General features: G+C 41.5%; 1 protein-coding gene across 1 annotated transcript; it reads right to left on the bottom strand.

Moving 5' to 3' along the window:
- Positions 1–6: 6 nt before the first annotated feature.
- LOC116677114 (RE1-silencing transcription factor) lies at positions 7–21,506 on the bottom strand (the record flags this gene model as incomplete). The annotated part of the gene is made up of 6 exons (XM_032507794.1): positions 21,242–21,506; positions 17,987–18,214; positions 16,656–17,438; positions 15,857–16,300; positions 6,559–6,786; positions 7–275 (listed from the first exon to the last, which is right to left on the bottom strand). Coding segments are annotated over exons 1-6 (2,145 nt in total), but the record flags the coding sequence as incomplete, so codon positions are not given.
- Between the last annotated feature and the right edge of the window lie 1,372 nt (positions 21,507–22,878).

The following is a 22,878-nucleotide window of genomic DNA, read 5'->3' as shown; positions in this document are numbered from 1 at the left end:
TGTTTGCATGTGTTGAGTTTGTCTCTGATGAAGCTGTGAGGACTGAGCTTCCTCTTCATCATCTTCACTCTTCACAGGGACAGGAGTGAATGGGAACTTGGTTATATCAGCCTCCTTCAGCCCTTGAAGCTGCTCTCCCTCCTGACTGCTCCACAGTTCCTCCTGTTCCTCTTTAATGTGTGGGGGGGCATCTGGCTCCTCCTGGTCCACACTGGAGCTACACTCCTGCTGCTCAGGGGGAACCTCTTCTTTAACCACCGACAGCTGATTACCATCTGCAGGAAAACACAAATTGAGGAAAACCGGAACGTCAGACAAAACCAAGACAACTGCACCATTCAACAACTTTTCTCTATTTAGGAACAATCACAATCTTTGACATTTTCATAACTCCCAGTGTAACTGAGAACATGATTTAATCTTAACAGGAAGGTCTGGTGGTCATGAAAGCAGACTGTAACCTAGAGAAGGTCTGGCTGGTTAATGGTGAAAAGAATGCTATCATTCAATTTCAATTTCAATTCAATGCAATTCAATTTATATAGCGCTAAATCACAACAACAGTTATCGCTTTGCGCTTTCCATAAATGAGCAGGTCTAGCCCTTACTCTGTGATGTTATTTACAGAAACCCAACAGTTCCCACCAAGAGACAGCACTGGGCCACAGAGGCAAGGAAAACCTTCCATTAAGAGGCAGAAACCTCGAGCAGAATCATGGCTCCAACCACAGATCCAGAGCCAGAACCACCTGCAGGAAGCGATATGAGGAGAGAAGGGAGGGCAAGACTCCAGGGGCAAGAGAGCACAAGACTCCGGGAAAGGGAAGAAGTCGAGTTAGTAACATGCGGTAATGGAATGAGGTTGCATTCAGATGGAGATAAGGAGGAGGAGAGAGGAGCTCAGTGCCACATGGGAAGTCCCCCAGCAGTCTAGGCCTATAATCCTCTGTATAAAAATGAGCATTACAACACTGAGCCGATCAGCAGGTCTGAGGTGAAGAGCAGAAAAGATATTAAAATGTAATAAAATTCAAGCCCTAATATAAACCAATGTAACCTTATGATGCGCTGGCCGAAAGGGCTACCCTTTAAAATGGTCAGTGCCCCCATCACTTTTAATAACACCACTTGTATGGTCTTTTATCAACTCCTACATTAGGCCAATCCGGTGGGATCAGGGGAGAACTTGCTTGGACGCGTGTTCTGCGTGCCAATAATCAATGTCCACACGTACTATCTGCATTTCGGTACTGGGACCCATTTATCTTCCTTTTGTCAAACAATTCAAACCTTAGCACGACCAACACGCCTGACACGGTGAAAAGCTGTGTGCTTTCCCCGTTTCTCCACACACCTGTGTACCGGAGGCTGACCCAGTGCTCAAACATAAAACTGCAGATTTTATACGTGGTATATACAGTGCTTTGCGAAAGTATTCGGCCCCCTTGAACTTTTCAACCTTTTGACACATTTCAGGCTTCAAACATAAAGATATAAAAAAAATATTTTTTGTGAAGAATCACTTACAAGTGGGACACAATTGTGAAGTGGAACGAAATCTATTTGATATTTTAAACTTTTTTAGCAAATAAAAAACTGAAAAGTGGTGCGTACAAAATGATTGGGCCCCTTGCGTTAAGACTTTGTAGAGCCCCCTTCTGCTGCGATTCCAGCTGCAAGTCGCTTGGGGTATGTCAGTTTAACACATCGAGAGACTGAAGTTCTTGCCCATTCTTCCTGCAAAACAGCTGGAGCTCAGTGAGGTTGGATGGAGAGCGTTTGTGAACAGCAGTTTTCAGTTCTTTCCACCGATTCTGGACTGGATTCAGGTCTGGACTTTGACTTGGCCATTCTAACACCTGGATCCGTTTATTTGGGAACCGTTCCTTTGTAGATGTTGCTGTATGTTTGGGATCATTGTCTTGTTGGAAGATAAATCTCGGTCCCAGTTTCAGGTCTTTTGCAGACTCCAACAGGTTTTCATCCAGAATGGTCCTGTATTTGGCTGCATCCATTGTCCCCTCAATTGTAACCATCTTCCCTGTCCCTGCTGAAGAAAAGCAGGCCCAGACCATTATGCTGCACCACCATGTTTGACAGTGGGGATGGTGTGTTGAGGGTGATGAGCTGTGTTGCTTTTACGCCAAACATATCGTTTTGCATTGTGGCCAAAAAGTTTGATTTAGGTTTCATCTGACCAGAGCACCTTCTTCCACATGTTTGGTGTGTCTCCCAGGTGGCTTGTGGCAAACTTTAGACGAGACTTTTTATGGATATCTTTGAGAAATGGCTTTCTTCTTGCCACTCTTCCATGAAGGCCAGATTTGTGCAGTATCTGACTGATTGTTGTCCTCTGGACAGACTGTCCCACCTCAGCTGGAGGTCTCTGCAGTTCATCCAGAGGGATCATGGGCCTCTTGGCTGCATCTCTGATCAGTCTTCTCCTTGTCTGAGCTGAAAGTTTACAGGGACCAGGTCTTGGTAGATTTGCAGTGGTCTGATACTCCTTCCATTTCAAGATGATGGCTTGCACAGTGCTCCTTGGGATGTTAAAAGCTTGGGAAATCTTTTTATATCCAAATCCGGCTTTAAACTTCTCCACAGCAGTATTACGGACCTGCCTGGTGTGTTCCTTGGTCTTCATGATGCTCTCTGCGCTTTCAACAGAACCCTGAGACTATCACAGAGCAGGTGCATTTCTACAGAGACTTGATCCCACACAGGTGGATTCTATTGATCACCATCAGTCATTTAGGACAACGTTGGATCATTCAGAGATCCTCGCTGAACTTCTGGACTGAGTTTGCTGCTCTGAAAGTAAAGGGGCCCAATCATTTTGCACGCACCACTTTTCAGTTTTTTATTTGCTAAAAAAGTTTAAAATATCCAATAGATTTCGTTCCACTTCACAATTGTGTCCCACTTGTTGGTGATTCTTCACAAAAAATAAAAATGTTATATCTTTATGTTTGAAGCCTGAAATGTGTCAAAAGGTTGAAAAGTTCAAGGGGGCTGAATACTTTCGCAAGGCACTGTAAACAAAACAAAGTGTTGTAATGACGCCAACATCACTCATGTCATATTGTTGTACGCTGGCTGTCCCTAATGATTATTTGTCATTGATTAATAGTCAATTAAACTAATTATTAATTTACATATTATTAAAAAGAGTTAATTTTTATTTTAACTTGATTAGTATAACAATGATCCCAAAATGAATAAAAAACATCTTTAATATTTCAAAATTTTATAACGAATGTGAAAATGACTGACCAGCACAAACACTGCCCCCTTCATTTTTGATCACAAAGAGCAGTCAAAACGACGATTACATTTAAGTAAAACATTAAACATTACAATATATAGTGAACAATAGTGACAATCTTGGGATAGTTTTTGATCGGTCACTTTCATTTGAATTGCATATTAAGGAGGTGAAAGGTCGCCTTCTTTCATCTCCGAAGAATTGCAAAGATCAGATCAGTATTGTCCCTTAAAGATGCCGAGGCCCTTATTCAGGCCTTTGTTACATCTAGACTAGACTATTGTAATGTACTGTTCTCGGGGCTGCCTAAGAAAAGTCTGCGAGGTCTACAGATGGTTCAGAATGCTGCAGCACGTATTCTTACTGGATCATCTAAATACAGACGCATGACTCCCATGTGGCCTCCCTTCACTGGCTCCCGGTCCAGGTTAGAGCAGACTTTAAGGTTTTGCTGTTAACGTACTACACAGTGAATGGCCTTGCTCCGTTACATCTGTCTGATCTGTTAACCTGTTATGTGCCTTCTCGGTGGCTGCGCTTCCACGGGTCAGGACCGCTGACTGGACCAAAGGTTAGGAAGGAACCGGTTGGGGAGCTCCCATGGGTCAGGACCGCTGACTGGACCAAAGGTTAGGAAGGAACCGGTTGGGGAGCTCCCATGGGTCAGGACCGCTGACTGGACCAAAGGTTAGGAAGGAACCGGTTGGGGAGCTCCCATGGGTCAGGACCGCTGACTGGACCAAAGGTTAGGAAGGAACCGGTTGGGGAGCTCCCATGGGTCAGGACCGCTGACTGGACCAAAGGTAAGGAAGGAACCGGTTGGGGACCTCCCACGGGTCAGGACCGCTGACTGGACCAAAGGTTAGGAAGGAACCGGTTGGGGAGCTCCCATGGGTCAGGACCGCTGACTGGACCAAAAGTAAGGAAGGAACCGGTTGGGGACCTCCCACGGGTCAGGACTGCTGACTGGACCAAAGGTTAGGAAGGAACCGGTTGGGGACCTCCCACGGGTAAGGACTGCTGACTGGTTGGGGAACAAGCCCAACATTATGGAACAGTCTTCCAGTGGATATTAGACTGGCATGTTCAATTGGGGTCTTAACCCTCTGAGACCGAGAGACTCGCCCAAGAGCAAAAACAGCACCTCTGATTCATAGTTTAATAATTTAATAACCACAAAAGTTGCTGCTAAAAGGTAACGAGTTAGCGGTTACTAGTCCAGCCTGGAACTTCCAGCCTCTTACGGAGACGTTGAGCATTAAATCCAAACCGTTACATACAAGATTTATCCACTTTATGTCCATAATTCATCGCGTTTTCGCTTACTTCTGCCGCTGCTCTGTCTCTCCTCTCTCTGTTTATGGAAGTACAGGCACCAACATGCCCATATATGGGAGACAACGTCACACAAAGAGTATGGAGTCCTAAAGAGGTCAAACTTCCCAGTCACACTATGGTCACACTAGTCTAGTATGCGATCAACGATGCTATAGCGGAACAAGATAGATATCTACCGTTTTATAGAGGAAATGGCCCCACTGGTTTGAGATTTGGCATTTATATATTATTTTGTGTATTTATTCTAATTTCTCTTTCTTCCAGCTGGTCTGGTCTAAATAGTATGTGCTTTATAAAAGTTATAATGTTTATTATGTTTATTTTTGCATATAGGAGAATTGTTTTAGACACAAATAACTGTAGCATTGCTGTGGGTGTAATATCAATAACTATGTCATTATTATGTTATTATTATTATTATTATTATTATTGGCATAAGTAAATGTCATGAGGGCAAAAGCGTCTTGACTTTCTTTGAAAAAAAATGCACGTATTTGGTCATCTGTATAAGTTATGATGATTATTTCTTCACAGTGTGACTCCCAAGACATGTGAGAAGTGTTTTATAGGTTTTACTGCTCTGTCTGTGATATCAATACATATCTGGAAGATTCATGTTCTGTTTTATTTATTTATTTGCCTTTAAGGTCCTACAACTATTTTTAACATTCGAGTGACCTCACTGTAACCCAAATATTCCAATAACCCAGTTTGTCCTGAAAACATGATGTTCATATCTTGACTGTAGACAACAGGGTTGATGTTTTACAAGTTATTATAAAATAAATCAGACGGACAATAAACTGTAAAAATGGCCTCAGGGCCCAGAGGGTTAAATCAAAGCTTAAGACTTATTCACTGCTGCGTATGAGTCCTAAATGCTCATTTATCCTTGATACATTTGTATAATGTTATTTACTTTTTACTGTCTCGATTTTACATTTTTTGTACCGTTTGTATTTAAATTGTATTCTTGCTGTAAAGCACTTTGATGGAAAGCATTCTATGAATAAATGTATTATTAAAATGTATTATTAATATTGTTTGGCTAATTTTCTGTAACCAGTGTATGATGAAGGCAATTTGGGTGGGGGACATTAGCAAGCTAATGTTAGCTAACCTGCGTGGTGTAGGCACAGTGTATATGACACATGCCATTGATGTGGGTTCAATTCCCACTGCGACACATCAACTAATGAGTCCCTGCTAAATGACATGTAACGTAAAAGCAGCCGATAGTTTGGTATCAGCTGACAGAACGGGAGAGGCACAGTCTGGTTATCTCCCGGTTACTGCTGTCTTACCGGCGGTCAGTGAAGCAGAGGGACCGTAGACTCTGTATGCTGCTTGAGCAAGGGCTGTTTGTTGTGGGTATCATAGCAACTTTATATGGATTTTGTACGGCTTTTTTTGTCGGCTGTACTCTCTTCGGTATGTTAAAAGTGCAATTTTTTGGCAAAGACAACCGACGCTGACTGCTGACGTGAAGCAACACCATGGTCGGCAATCGTTGCCCCTACCATGCAGCCGTCGGCTTGGTGTGTCAGTGCCTTTATGGGGGCTGCTTGGGGGAATTACTGGAATTGTTGGGTCTTTGTAAATTATAGTCTATAGAGTGTGATGTAGACCTATAGAGTGTAATATAGCATACCCACACAGCTTGGACAACGGATTCTTTGTTCATATTATACCAAATGAAATAAGCAACCGCCGGCTGGTCCTGTGACGCCGGGTACTGAGCAGCCGGAGGTGACAGTCCTCTTAGAACCTGTTACATTTAAGTTTAGCTGAAAAAAGGTGAGCGTCGTGCAGCGAAGACAGTTTAGATGTCCATTAAACTTCTTACAACAACTGATTAGTTGACTAATCCACCCAGGGGCAGCTATAGACTCCTGCAGAGGGTTTCCCTCTTCTCCTAAAAACATGTTAAATAAACACATCCATGTTGTTCCTACCTTCCTCTTCATCATCTTCACTCTTCACAGGGACAGGAGTGAATGGGAACTTTGTGATATCAGCCTCCTCCAGCCCTTGAAGCTGCTCTCCCTCCTGACTGCTCCACAGTTCCTCTTGCTCCTCTTTAATGTGTGGGGGGGACTCTGGCTCCTGTTGGTCCACACTGGAGCTACACTCCTGCTGCTTAGGGGGAACCTCTTCTTTAACCACCATAAGCTGCTCAACATCTGCAGGAAACAGGGAAACACAATGAGGACTGGGACTACATGCATCTGCATGCTGACTTCCAGAGTGCTCAAGCTGTAAAGACCATGGATGTATTAAGAGAGTGGATACAGTGTTTGACGTGAAGCCCCTTTCATTCTGGCTACAGCTGAAGATAGCTAGCCCTGGCAGTTTGGGAACAGAGACGTTTATAACATTGCATCCAGGTTACAGGCTTTACAGCGTACGGGTGAATCATAAGATAATACACATGAAAATTACAGTTTTTATAACTATTTTGACATTTACAGGATCTCAGGAGTATCGTCATCAGCCTGCAGTGCAGGGAGACGTGGGCGCAAGAAAACTTCCCACAGTGGCGTTCGCCCAGCGAGTCTGCTGCGGTGTTGTGGCCCTGCAGCCCCTGGGAAAACAACTAATACAACAAGATTAAGAAGGCTAGTCTAAACATAACTGTTGTGTGCATGTAATGAATCTGTATCTCCCCTTCGTCACCTCATAGATCCGCCACTGCTAAAACTGATTTGAATTTGATCCAAAGACTCTTTCTGTAAGAGAGGACAGAGAAGAGACACTATCATTATATTCTCATTATATTTATCTGATTGCAAATAAGTTCAAGCTCATGACCTTTATTTGTCCCGAGTGGCGATTAATTTTGCTGCAGTAGCAAGAAGTTGACATACAGTACATGGCAACAAAGGTGACAACATCGATTAAAAATACAGAATCAGACCAGGGGCCTGTTGCACAAAAGTAGAATAAAAGATATCCAGGATAAGTGAAAAAGCGCAGCTTGACTTAGTGTGATCTGCTCATCGCGGCTTAATCGGTTGCACGTTACCGAGCCAGGATGAACAGGTGGAGCTATGTCCAGCCAGGTGTAGATAACCAGAATGAACAGGTGGAGCTATGTCAAGCCAGGTAGAGATAACCAGAATGAACAGGTGGAGCTATGTCCAGCCAGGTGGAGATAACCAGAATGAACAGGTGGAGCTATGTCCAGCCAGGTTGAGATAACCAGAATGAACAGGTGGAGCTATGTCCAGCCAGGTTGAGATAACCAGGGTGAACAGGTGGAGCTATGTCCAGCCAGGTGGAGATAACCAGGATGAACAGGTGGAGCTATGTCCAGCCAGGTGGAGATAACCAGAATGAACAGGTGGAGCTGTGTCCAGCCAGGTGGAGATAACCAGGATGAACAGGTGAAGCTATGTCCAGCCAGGTGGAGATAGCTGGGATAAGTGCACGTTCACGGCTTTCTTAAATAGACCACGGTATCGATCAGATTTACTGATGCAGAGATGAGAAGACACATGCGCCACATGTTTCACCCAATGAGCAGCAGCTTCTAATGGAAAGTAACAAGGAGGTGAAGACTGATTGTGTGGGGGTGTGAAAATATCTACTCAGCCTCTAGTCACTCCACATTTTTACAAAGTTGTAGGCTACACTGTGTTTTAATTGCTTTAAATATGCTAGTTTCATGTTTCTGTTTTTATGTGATAAATGTGCTGGTTTTACTGTAAAGTGTCTTTGACTAGCCTACCATGTAAACACTATATAAATAAAATGGATTATTATTTAGTCTACCATGTAAACACTATATAAATAAAATGGATTATTATTTAGTCTATTATGTAAACACTATATAAATAAAATGGATTATTATTTAGTCTACCATGTAAACACCATATAAATAAAATGGATTATTATTTAGCCTACCATGTAAACACTATATAAATAAAATGTATTGTTATTTAGCCTACCATGTAAACACTATATAAATAAAATTTATTATTATTTAGCCTACCATGTAAACACTATATAAATAAAATGGATTATTATTTAGCCTACCATGTAAACACTATATAAATAAAATGTATTGTTATTTAGCCTACCATGTAAACACTATATAAATAAAATGTATTGTTATTTAGCCTACCATGTAAACACCATATAAATAAAATGGATTATTATTTAGCCTACCATGTAAACACTATATAAATAAAATGTATTGTTATTTAGCCTACCATGTAAACACTATATAAATAAAATGTATTGTTATTTAGCCTTTGCCTTAAAAGTGAGCAGAGGGAATAATGTCCCTGGGGAAATGGACCCTACGGACTCAAGGCTTAATTTCAAACCCTTATTCACAACGCGAGAACATGTTTTACAACCATTTGCACAAATCTCTATAATCTATATCTAATTCTTTGTACAATTAATGTTCATACAGAACAATCAGAAAAGGACAACAACTAGAAAAATAAGTAAGTGACTTCTATAGGCTACACGCTGTGAGCATTTTTTTAAAACAATATTCATGGTTTATTCTTCTGACAAGTGACCGCACCGAAATAAAAAGATGAAGAAGCATTGTGGTGTTCACGGTGTGATGAATGTAAACTACACTACATACGTAGGCTAGGCTACTGTATATAGGCCGCGTGATTGGTCCAGGGATGGGAGACTAATTGAGAAGGTTATGAAACCAAAGTAAGCTATTATAAAAAAACATTAGGCCCACTTATTAAGGAGTAACACAAACTACCCTTTATCAGAGAAGGACAAGCAACAAGAAAATGAATCATGAATGTCTTGGTCTCTGACCAGTCTGCTATTAATATCATCTGGGAATATCGCTACATTAATATCATCTGGGAATATCGCTACATTAATATCATCTGAGAATATGGCTACATTAATATCATCTGGTAATATCTCTACATTAATATCATCTGGTAATATCTCTACATTAATATCATCTGGTAATATCTCTACATTAATATCATCTGGGAATATCTCTACATTAAGATGTCCCACTCCGCATCAGGGTGCCAGGTCAACCATTCCTAACATCTAAACAGCTGTAGTCGGGTTTAAATCAAACTCGCGACAACAATAGTGACAAGTAGGCTAATGCATGTTAATAAAAATAAAGCAGAACACATGCAGGAGACGGAATAACTGTTAAACATGTTTGCTGCTCTTCCTCCTGAATGCTCCACAGTTCCTCTTTAATGTTTGGGGGGGCTCTTGCTCCTGCTGCTCCTCTTTAATATCAATCTGGCTTTTGTGGTCTGGAAGCAAAGCTAAAAGACGGACAGAAGTTAATGTCAGCTAAAGCTTAGAGGTTGCAGGGTATCCCCCAGAAGAGTTGTTTAGCTCAGTGGGCAGTGTGCAAATGAGGCTCTAAAAAAGATATACAACTCCAGAGGGCCCTACTGGAGATTTTTAAAATGTGACTATGATTACCTACCAGTTCAGATGACTTGAATTGTCAATATGTTTTGGTATCTTTTTATAGACACACACAATTGCAAGCACACATGCACAAATGCGCGCGCACACACACACACACACACACACACACACACACACACACACACACACACACACACACACACACACACACTAAGCCTCAGTGGTTATAATGCTGTGATTTTGTGTTCAAGTGAACATCACTACAACGTAACAATCCCCTATACAGTCGTAAGGGACTAGCTGTTAATAAGAACCATTGTTTATCTAGAAAAATCTAAAATTTAGCGTGTATAGAGCAGCATATCTCCACCAGACTCCATGTAAATAATCACTACTTTTAGCGTGTATAGAGCAGCATATCTCCACATGTAAATGGGTGAATTAAGAGTTTATTCCAACCAGACCAGAGTGGTGATTGGTGGAACAGTGGAAAGATGAACCAAGACGGCTTTTGGTAGTTTTATTTAGTTTCTGTCCACTTTGAATGAAGTGTGTTTTACGATGATAAAAGTAGTGATTATTTACATGGAGTCTGGTGGGTGGCGACGGCCTGTTAAAGAGCGAAGATTCCAACAGATGTTCTGAATAAATGCTTATTTCCATCCGTCCTATCGTCATATCGTCGCTGAGAGAAGAGAGCCCAGGAAGGAGAGAAAGACCAGCTGAAGGTTTAATGGACTAACCTGCTCTGTGGACCCGGAGCTGAGGGTTGAAAACAGCGTCCAGTAGTTCCCGTTGTCGCTCGTTCTCCTCTTTTGAACGACAAAGTTCCTCCTCGTACTCTGCTATCGTTCTTTCAAACAGCCCAAATATCTCTTCAGCAGCCGCAGTTAGTCGCTGCTCCACCAACGCTCTCAGCATCTGGACTTTACACATTTTACCTCTTTCTAACACAACAAAGACCCTCTGCTAACACTGCTTTCTGAGAGACGCCATCTTGGTCCGAGGGGGAAGTTAGCCGCAGTCAGGACTACAGCTTCCGGTGAAGATCAGCTGCTGAGCTTCAAAATAAAAGCCCGCATGTCCCAGATTTCCTCTGAAAATCAGTAATATAAAAACTTAAAACACACTTGAAGAAAAATACTTCATTACATTTTGAGAGCTCTAAAAAAAACAAATAAAGATGATGGTAGTTTCCTTTTATTGTGTCAAACAGAAGATAAGCATTGGTCTTGCAGTGTAATTTCATCTGATTTTGTTGTTTGTCTGAAGGTTAACACACATGAACAGAGCTTGTGAACATAAAGAAGATACAACATATAAAGACAGTATTTGACTAAACGCTACAAGGGTCAGTTTAGTGTGTGTGTAGCGGAGTTAATAGACTGTATCGTGAGCACTATCTATTGGTTTTATTCTGCAGACTTTAGGGTAAATTCTTACACACCATCACCAGTGTGGAGCTCTTTATAGTGACGGATGTGATTTTGAAACACTGTTCTACTATTTATCAGAATAAACGGCTGTGATAGCCAACGAAGAGCAACGGCTTCATCTGTAACACAACAACCCAGCAGAGAGTACACACCTGTGTAACGTGAGTGAATGTTTGTCAGTGCTCGTCCACTTTACAGGCGAGGCGCAGTTCATCTCGAACGAGCCCAGCGTTAGGGCTCCTGCACACTGGCTGTGTGGCGTGAGCGTGAGGTTTCTGTTGCGTGGCCTTTACTTTGTCTTTGCACACCAGAAAGGTGTTTGACGCTGCTAGCCTGGTCGGTCCACATGTATGTTTCCCATAAACATTAATATATACTGATTTGAATACAACGGTGCCTTGCACTGAAAGTGCTCAAAAACTCAAAAAATGTTGGTAGTGATTGGGCTTAAGCGTAGTCAGGGGGCTCTATAGCGCCCCCTAACACGCTTCGGAATTCTGAAAAAATGAGAATATCAAATTTATATACCAAATTTTGAGGGAACATACTGTAGATTTCATCTTGAAGTCCATGGAGCATGTTTTTGAAATTCTTCCACCTGACTGGTTGTTGTGCGAAATTCTTCATATTTCACTTGTTTGAGGACTAGCATGTACCAAACCTTCTCTCTGGAACTCTCGAAGTTGTGTAGCCATGCGAAGAATAGTAAACTCTTTCATCTGAATTCACATTTAGATTTGGGAGCGGTATGGTTGCTCAATAGCACCCCCTAAATGGTTTTAGCACTTGGGCACATTTCTTCGGCCTCATTATATACAAAAACTCAAATTCTTCCACCTGACAGGAAGTCGGCCTTTCTCCACTTCGTGCGAAATTCTTTATTTTTCACTTGTTTGGCGAGAGGCGGGGAAAAACTGCTTTTGGAAAGAAACCTGGGATAGACCCAGGCTCTTGGTAGGCGGAGTCTGACGGTGCCGGTGGGGGGTGTGATGCACAGCGGCAATAACAGTCACAATAAAGATGAATAAAAAATAAAAAATGATATATGGTAAACCTACCTTGTCTAAATCCCCCTGAGGCACGAGTCCGATCTGCACAAAAACTTATACACATATGTGAATACATATGTGAAGGTGGACCCTCGGGACAATAAGCTAGCAAACGGGCTTGAGCATCCATGCCAAATTTTGAGTAAATCGGCCCCTAACTGGCGCTGTTCGAATTGTTTTTATTAATTAGCCACATCGCGACATATAGAAAACCTACTTTGTCTACTTCCTCCTGGGCCGTCATTCCAATCTGCACACAAAACCTTGTTTATAGATTCGATGGACCCTCATGACTAAAATTTAATGAAAAACAATGTTGATCGCTAACTGCGCAAGTTACGGAGGACCAACTTCCTGTAGGTGGCTGTTGAAACAGGAACGGTTGTATCTAGGTAAAAGTAATTCCGATTTACATGTGTGGTCCACATGTGAAATTGAGCCGCCCCCTATACTCTATCCACACCCACGTACACAGACCACCAATCTGAAAATCCCTCTTTCACCGCTGAGAGCCTGAGCAGGGGATTAACTAATTTGCCAGATGCACTTGCTGGTAATGATCACGGATGCAACTGCATTTTGTATATTTACATGCATTAACACAAACAAGCTTCTGTTATAATACATCCAATAGTTTTATTACTGGCATATAAAATGGAGTCGAAAATTCATAAACAGCATTAGAAAACGTACAACCAGCATGAAAACAGCATAAAAATAAGACTTCCCTTGTCCCCCCTTCCCTCCTTCACCAAACCAAACAAGTGAACAGATAATACTTTGCTTCCTCCCCCCCCCAACAGTTGACCTAGTTACCGTAAATGACCTTTCAAAAAGCTGAAGTACTATGTATCACTAAGGTTTTCATGTGTGCAAAAAAGAGAAGCAGTTTAGTAAAGCAGGAAACTCCGTGAATGAATGGACCCAACCAATCAGGGTTTGTCAACACAGTTAGGGAGACTGAGGCTAGGTAGTTTATCAGAAAAAGAAGAGGGCCAAGGATTGGCCCCTGTGGGACCCCACTCAAGACAGTTACTTTGCAAAAAGAGCTTGAGTTTGCTATTTTTTAAGTACTTACTTAGGTACCAATTGAAGTACGTAACATTACAAACCAAAGGAACTTAGTTTGGCGAGTACAATTTCATTAACAAATTGAAAAGTTTTTGATAAATCTAGGAAGAATTCATCATGATCCTAGTCTGATTTAATCTCATGAATAAACTGTTAAATAGCCATGTGAACAAAAGTTTCTGTGAAATCCAGAAACATTTTATAGTAGGCGTAAGTCAAATAGTAATGTTTTACTAAAGCAAGAATCCCAACAGTTAGATCAATTAATTCAAGGTGTATGATGAATTCCTGCTGCTCAGAATTAGGAACGGATCAAGTCACTGACCTTAATAACTTCCAACTAATTGGAACATCAATTAAGGAATGTTAGTTCACACAATTGATAAGACGATATGAACTCATTGTTAACAAACCAACAGTTTCTATTCCCACAAAAATATGAGGCTAATGCAAATATTTACATTAATGTAACAAAACAAAATCTTCTAGCAATAAAAAAAAAAAAAAAAAGTACCTGAACTGGAAAATGCGCGTGAATGCTGAAAAGCTGCAACGCTAAACTGGGTTGCTAAGAAGGAGGTAAAGTTGAAGGTACCCAACAAGTAGCTTGCAAGCCATACATGTAAGCGATGAGATGCAAGTAGCCACTTTTGTTTTTTAAAAGTAGGCCTTAGATTAAGAAAAGATGGAGACCCAGCCTGTTACGGACCAACCATCTTAAATTTGGGCAAATGCCAAAAGGTCCACTTCTGATAACAATAATCTTATTATAGTCTTTGGTTTACTTTCTCTTTTCATGTTTTTGAGGAGCTGTTGAAGTATTTGCTGTACTTAAACGTTGAGCCGTCGTATTATTGCTGAATGTGCTTTAAGTGGAGCAGATCATGTTGTTGATCTGCCGACGCTCTTATGTTAAATTGTTGTTGGCATACCGTCTGTAGCGATAGTAATGGGTGTCCTTTCAGAGTGTGTTCTAAATTTTTTGTATTCTCTTTATGTTTCTGGGGTTTTTTATCTCAATGTTTGGGTGAGATTGATGTGGTTTAAAATGCCAGGGCCGTTTTCTAACACCACGCCCGTTGTTTGGCTTATGCTCTGTAACAGATGCAGCATGACGGCACGGCGGAACCAGCCGGCATAAGAACATGCTATTTGGTAACATTAGCTTGCTAACTCCACCTTAACGCCACGGACTCCCTGCATCGTTCACAGAAAACGAGCCAAATAAAGCAGTCACTCGTGGCAATAGCAGTGTGCTTTGTGGGGATTTACTATGAATTTAATTTGACTCATTTAGCCTCAGCTCCGCGAATCATCGGCTTATGCTGAAGTTTGTACGTTACCATAGCAATGGTACACATTAAAATGTCTGCCACTTTGACCATTATGCTACATTGATTTGAATGGAAATGGCCTTTCTATCCATTTTAATTTTTATGGTTCAGAGAGTTTCAACCTGGCTAAGATTCTCTGGCTGCCCCTGGTCACACTGGAGCTCCACCGCTGCTGCTTTCTGATGTCACTTACACAGGAAGTAGACGGTCCCTTTCCTGTGTGTTGTTTCATGTGATATTTTAAATGGCCACTCTGTGTAAAAGACTTCTTACAGACTGAGCAGCTGAAAGCTTTCTCTCCTGTGTGAGTCCTCATGTGTGTCTTCATATTTGATACATGGTTAAATCTTTGATCACAAACTGAGCAGCTGAAAGGTTTTTCTCCTGTATGAGTTATCAAGTGCCTCTTCAGATTTGAGTTGCAGTTAAATCTTTTCCCACACTTAGAGCAGCCAAATGGTTCCTTTCCCGAGTGTAGTTTCATGTGATATTTTAAATTTCTACTGTTTGTAAAAGATTTCTTACAGACAGAGCAGCTAAAAGCTTTCTCTCCTATGTGAGTAATCATGTGAGTCTTCAGATTTGCGTTGTGGTTAAATCTTTTCCCACACTCAGAGCATCTAAATGGTTTCTCTCCTGTGTGGATTATCATGTGTTGTTTCAGGCACCCTCTTACTGTAAAAGATTTCTTACAGATCGAGCAGCTAAAAGGTTTTTGTCCTGTATGATTTCTAATGTGTGTCTGCAGCTGTGTCTTGCGGCCAAATCGTCTCCCACACTCAGAGCAGCTGAAAGTTTTCTCTCCTGTATGAATTATCATGTGTCTCTTCAGGTGTGTCTTGCGGCCAAATCTTGTCCCACAATCAGAGCAGCTGAAAGGTTTCTCTCCTGTATGAATTATCATATGTCTCTTTAAGTGTGTCTTGCGGCCAAATCTCCTCCCACACTCAGAGCAGCTGAATGTTTTTTTACATCTTGAATCATGTTTCAGAGAGTTTAAAGCTGACTGAGGTTCTCTGGTCTCCTTCCAATCAGCATTGTCATCATTCTCAGGTTCAGGTTCAGAAGAGTCTGCAGTCTGGTCTTTAGTCTCTGGTTGTAAAGGTGGATTTGAGTTCCTGGCTGGTTCTGGTTCTGGTCCTCCACAGTCCTCTCCATCAGCTTCTGTTTCCATGTGTTGAGTGTGTCTCTGATGAAGCTGTGAGGACTGAGCTTCCTCTTTTTCATCTTCACTCTTCACAGGGACAGGAGTGAATGGGAACTTGGTGATATCAGCCTCCTCCAGCCCTTGAAGCTGCTCTCCCTCCTGACTGCTCCACAGTTCCGTCTGTTCCTCTTTAATGTGTGGGGGGGCCTCTGGCTGCTCCTGGTCCACACTGGAGCTACACTCCTGCTGCACCAACAGCTGCTTAATATCTGCAGGAAAAAGGAAACACATATTACTTTAAGTTACTAATTCATCTGTTTAGTCAGTACTTTTAGCTAGTATTTAATCTGTTTAGACAGTACTTTTAGCTAACAATGTCAACTGTTTAGTCAAAAGTTTTAGCTACTATTTCACCTATTTAGATAACATTTTAAAATGTTTAGACAGTACATTTTAGCTACTATTTACATTGTTTAGACAGTGATTTTAGCTACTATTTCAACTGTTTGGATAGTGCTTTAGCTACTATTTGAAATGCTAGCTAAAAGTAGTACCTTGATCAGTACTTCTAATTACTACTTTAAATGTTTAGACAGTACTAGTAACAGCTGAATCTTTTCTTACATCTTGAATCATGTTTCAGAGAGTTTGAAGCTGACCGAGGTTCTCTGGTCTCCTTCCAATCAGCACTGTCATCCGTCTCAGGTTCAGAAGAATCTCCAGTCTGGTCTTCAGTCCCCGTTTGTAAAAGTGAATGAGAGTTCCTGGCTGGTTCTGGTCTTTCACAGTTCTTTCCATCAGCTTCTGTGTTTGTATGACCAACACATTTATGTTTTTTACAGACTGAGCAGGTGAAAGGTCTTTCTCCTGTGTGAGTTCTCATGTGTGTTTTTAGATTTGACTTTCGGACAAATCCTTGCTCACACTCTGAGCAGCTGAATATTTTTTTGCTTGTTAAATCATGTTTCAGAGAGTTTAAAGCTGACTGAGGTTCTCTGGTCTCCTTCCAATCTGCACTGTCATCAGTGTCAAGTTCAGAAGAGTCTCCAGTCTGGTCTTCAGTCTCTGGTTGTAAATATGGTTGTGAGTTCCTGGCTGGTTCTGGTCCTCCACTGTCCTCTCCTTCAGGTTCTGTTTCCATGTGTTGAGTTTGTCTCTGATGAAGCTGTGAGGACTGAACTTCCTCTTTATCATCTTCACACTTCACAGGGACAGGAGTGAATGGGAACTTGGTGATATCAGCCTCCTCCCGCCCTTGAAGCTGCTCTCCCTCCTGACTGCTCCACCATTTCTCCTGTTCCTCTTTAATGTGTGGGGGGGGCTTTGGCTCCTCCTGGTCCACACTGGAGCTACACTCCTGCTGCTCAGGGGGAACCTCTGCTTTAACCACCAACAGCTGCTGCATATCTGCATGAAACACGGAAACACATATGTAGGAAAACCGGGACTACACACATCTGCATGCTGACTTCCAGAGTGCTCAAGTTGTAAAGACCATGGATGTATTAAGAGAACGAATACAGTGTTTGATACAGTACTTTTCTACACACAGAGAGCCTCACTTCCCCTAACAATAAACCTTGTCGGACTAACGTCACATAAACATGCTGCCCACATGGCTACCTGTCTTAAAGGAGAAGGGTCGGCCGTTGATAATCATGAAAAAGGAGAACGTGAAAGTTTACTTTTCTATCAAGCAACGTTTTAGTGTCAACATCGCAACGTACAGCGATGTGACTATTCCACATGTGCACATCGCAGGACGTACACTACGATACAAAAGTAAATGTTAAAACACAGTACCGTTCAGCCCTAGTTTAGACACCAAAACAACTTCTTCAAAACAACCGATTAGTCGACTAATCCACTCAGAGGGGGCAGCCCTAGACTTCTGCAGAGTGTTTTCCTCTTCCCCTAAAAACAAGTTAAAAAAAACACTTCCATGTTGTTCCTACCTTTCTCTTCATCATCTTCACTCTTCACAAGGACAGGAGTGAATATGAACTTGGTGATATCAGCCTCCTCCAGCCCTTGAAGGTGCTCTCCCTGCTGACTGCTCCACCATTTCTCCTGTTCCTTTTTAATGTGTGGGGGGGACTCTGGCTCCTGCTGGTCCACACTGGAGCTGCCCTCCTGCTGCTCAGCCGGAACCTCTTCTTTTACCACCAACAGCTGCTGCACATCTGCCGTAAACAGGGAAACCCATATGTAGGAAAACCGGGACTACATGCATTTGCATACTAACTTCCAGAGAGCTCAAGCTGCGAAGACCATGGACGTATTGAGAGAACGGGCACAGTGTTCAATGAGAAGCCCCTTTCATTCTAGCTTCTGCTGAAGATAGCTAGCCCTGGCAGTTTGGGAACAGAGACGTTAATAACATTACATTCAGGTTACAGGCTTTACAGCATACAGCGCTTGTATGTATCATTAGATAATTCACATGATGAATTATAGCTCCCCCGCTAACTTTGATGTGCAAAAAACTGTCCTTGTAAAAACAAACTGCCACTATGTCCACAAGCTTCTGAAAATTTTGAAACATAAAATTAAATTACATTATATTAATTAATAGTTGTAGATGTAATATTTGCCCCCTGCCCCTGAAATACTTAACTACGTCCCTGCATCAAACGTGCAGAGGGGTGTTCGCACAGCGTGTCTGCTGTGATGTGGAGTCCCTGCAGCCCGGCAACGACTGGAAGGACTGAGCTACCCCAGACAACAGTAGAGAGTAGTATGTAGAGAGACAACAGTAGAGAGTAGTCTGTAGAGAGTAGTCTGTAGAGAAACAACAGTAGAGAGTAGTATGTAGAGAGACAACAGTAGAGAGTAGTATGTAGAGACAACAGGAGAGAGTAGTATGTAGAGACAACAGGAGAGAGTAGTATGTAGAAAGACAACAGTAGAGAGTAGTATGTAGAGACAACAGTAGAGAGTAGTATGTAGAGAGACAACAGTAGAGAGTAGTATGTAGAGAGTAGTACATAGAAAGAAAAACTGCGTAAACAGCGTTGGGCACACTGACTTTGATGCATTTTCTGTTCATCAGACCCCAGATAACAAAAGAAGCTAACATTAGCTAACATTAGCGAACACTTTGGTCCTTCTGACGCCTCGCTGGCCGCTGTAGGAGACGCTGTATCACCGTTACTGTTTACTATGCTTTCCATGTTAGTGGCATACTATTCAAAACCAACATTAGAAACGTAGAAATCAAAGCATTTTGTTGCCTAACTGTGAGCAGTGACGTTAAATCATCTGTTTCAGGCCACGCACCTAGGGTGCCGTCTATTTGCTGGATTGTTCCAAGGTAACCGTTGGTTGATAACGTTGGTATTATTCATATTTAGGCACAATGTCAAATAAAGCAAACTAGCCAAAAAAGGAACTACACGCTGTTTTCAGGGTACGTTACTAATGACTTTCAAACAGGCCTGTGTTTGCGTTTTGACAAATATCATTAAACTGCAAGGCTAGATTTTGTGTTATATATATATTTTATTTTCATTAACTGTTCTCCCTGTTTTCATACACAGAAGTTTAGTTTGCTAAATATATCACATTTCTTTAGCTGTATATTGGATGTTAAAAGGAAATGGTTCATCCATAACATTGCTCTTTAGATGTGTGCGAATTTCCCACACCAGAAGTAGTTTATATACTTCTGTTTTATAGTAATCAATTATCTGTTCAAAAAATGTTCTACGCAAAAATATTTACTTTTCTATTAAAGAAGAGATAGAAAATAAATATTTGTGTGTGCTGAGAATTGGGTATAGGAAATCATATCGGAATCAGCTTAAATCGGTATCGGCAAGCTCAATGAGAATCAGAAATTGGAATCGGCTTGAAAAAAGTAATTGGTGCATCTCTACTAATTATCTACAGGGACCTAGAATGTCATGGAGGAAGAGGAGGAGGCTGCAGATTCATTGAGAGGGACAGAGGGAGGAAGAGGAGGCTGCAGTTACCCCTGGAACATATGGTTTTTAGAGGAAGACGGATAAAAATATACAGAGAATTATGATTCATAATAATTATAGCAGTTGCTATGATGAACGGTGGCAATTATTATAACAATAAAGATAGTGGAACTATGAATAGGGCATAGCGTCATCCCCTGCTATCCTGTAAAATGTTCTAGATCCACCACTGCATCAGGCGAAAATTGATTTTGATATTTATCAAAATCAGTTTTAGAAAGAGAGAAATACACACACATAGCAACAGATTGCAAATAAAGGAAACTGTTGCTAAAAAGAAACGTTACTGTTGAGGTTTGTCTGTTTATCTAGAAAAACATCCCAGAAATCACCATCACCAAACCAACCAGACTCCATGTAAATAATCACTACTTTTAGCGTGTATAGAGCAGCATATCTCCACCAGACTCCATGTAAATAATCACTACTTTTAGCGTGTATAGAGCAGCATATCTCCACCAGACTCCATGTAAATAATCACTACTTTTAGTGTGTATAGAGCAGCATATCTCCACCAGACTCCATGTAAATAATCACTACTTTTAGCATGTATAGAGCAGCATATCTCCACCAGACTCCATGTAAATAATCACTACTTTTAGCGTGTATAGAGCAGCATATCTCCACCAGACTCCATGTAAATAATCACTACTTTTAGCGTGTATAGAGCAGCATATCTCCACCAGACTCCATGTAAATAATCACTACTTTTAGCATGTATAGAGCAGCATATCTCCACCAGACTCCATGTAAATAATCACTACTTTTAGCATGTATAGAGCAGCATATCTCCACCAGACTCCATGTAAATAATCACTACTTTTAGCGTGTATAGAGCAGCATATCTCCACCAGACTCCATGTAAATAATCACTACTTTTAGCGTGTATAGAGCAGCATATCTCCACATGTAAATGGGTGAATTAAGAGTTTATTCCAACCACACCAGTGTGGTGATTGTTGGAACAGAGGAAAGATGAACCAAGATGGCTTTTGGTAGTTTTATTTAGTTTCTGTCCACTTTGAATGAAGTGTGTTTTATGATGATAAAAGTAGTGATTATTTACATGGAGTCTGGTGGGTGGCGACGGCCTGTTAAAGAGCGAAGATTCCAACAGATGTTCTGAATAAATGCTTATTTCCATCCGTCCTATCGTCATATCGTCGCTGAGAGAAGAGAGCCCAGGAAGGAGAGAAAGACCAGCTGAAGGTTTAATGGACTAACCTGCTCTGTGGACCCGGAGCTGAGGGTTGAAAACAGCGTCCAGTAGTTCCCGTTGTCGCTCGTTCTCCTCTTTTGAACGACAAAGTTCCTCCTCGTACTCTGCTATCGTTCTTTCAAACAGCCCAAATATCTCTTCAGCAGCCGCAGTTAGTCGCTGCTCCACCAACGCTCTCAGCATCTGGACTTTACACATTTTACCTCTTTCTGACACAACAAAGACCCTCTGCTAACACTGCTTTCCGAGAGACGCCATCTTGGTCAGAGGGGGAAGTTAGCCGCAGTCGGGACTACAGCTTCCGGTGGAGATCTGCTGCTGAGCTTCAAAATAAAAGACCGGACGTGTTTCAATTGCTGAGCTTCAAAATAAAAGGTGGGTAGGTAGGTAGGTGGGTGGATGGATGGTTGGTATGTTGGTAGGTTTTGAAGAAATGTTGTTGGATTAAATATACCTACACTAGTAGTTACATATGTAGCCTAGTTATATCTTGTCGGGCATTTGCCTTCTTATGTTGCTGAGATTTGAGGTTTGGGCTGGTTGGTTTAAACAGAGATTAGTTTTTCGACTGGAGTTAAAAACCCTCGGTGCACGGAGAACGCTTAAAAAACAAAATGTAGCGGTGACGATTCAGCTTTAGGAGGTTGTAATGGGCATTATGGTTATCCCACAGGTCTTGTCTAGGGGTGCTTACGGTCATTGAAGATGTTCTTGGGGTCCTTTAGGTGACTACTTTTCTTTAATGAGGTTTTCTGGACTGAGAAAAAGTTTCACTTATTTTAGTTGTTTTCTGATGTTTCTGAGTGTGTTTCTTTGTTACCTGCAGATGTGCAGCAGCTGTTTGTGGTTAAAGACAGAGCCCCCACACATTAAAGAGGAAGAGGAGGAACTCTTCCTATTCACTTCTGTTCCTGCGAAGAGTGAAGCTGATGAAGAGAAGGGAAGGAACAACGTGGACGTGTTTGTTTAAAATGTAAAGGGGAAGGGGGAAACACTCTGTAGAAGTCTAGGGCTGCCCCCCCCCGAGTGGATTAGTCAACTAATTAGTCTTACCAATAATCTTTTTTCTAATCTTAATTTGTCGTTTTAGTGACTAACTAACCTGTTGTCTCTGCATGACACTTACTTTTTGCCTCTGAGAGGACTGTCTCCTCACGGTAGTCAGTAGCCATCACACGACCGGCCGGCGGTCGCCTAATTTCATATATCCAAGTAACAGAGTCAGGTCTGAGTCAATTTGATGATCTCAAGGCAAACTTCCAAACTAATGACCATGTTTAAAATGAGTAATTGAAAGTCCACTCTCTGATTTGTCATGTTAATAAGTTGTCAGCTTTAGTTGTTAGCTTTATGGATGGTTGTTTCCCACCTTAAATACATTGTTGTAGTCTTAAAAGTTTTTATTACCAATACTAATTAATGAGAGCAAAATGTCCACCTTCAAGTACTTAAATTGTTTGACAACAGGAATATATTTGGATAATGACCCCGGTTCAAGTCGCCGTCAACGTCCTGCAGAGTCTGTGAAAAGCATAACCTAAAATTCGGAAGTGAGGTAAAAATCAGGAAATAGTGCAATAATTGAAAGGCAAGATCTGTAGTAAATTGAATAAGCAAATTTTCCATTTACATTCATTGCTTT

Source organism: Etheostoma spectabile, unplaced genomic scaffold (assembly GCF_008692095.1).
Source record: "Etheostoma spectabile isolate EspeVRDwgs_2016 unplaced genomic scaffold, UIUC_Espe_1.0 scaffold00004397, whole genome shotgun sequence".
In the NCBI taxonomy this organism is placed as follows: Eukaryota; Metazoa; Chordata; class Actinopteri; order Perciformes; family Percidae; genus Etheostoma; species Etheostoma spectabile.
This window is presented reverse-complemented; position numbering and strand designations above follow the sequence as displayed.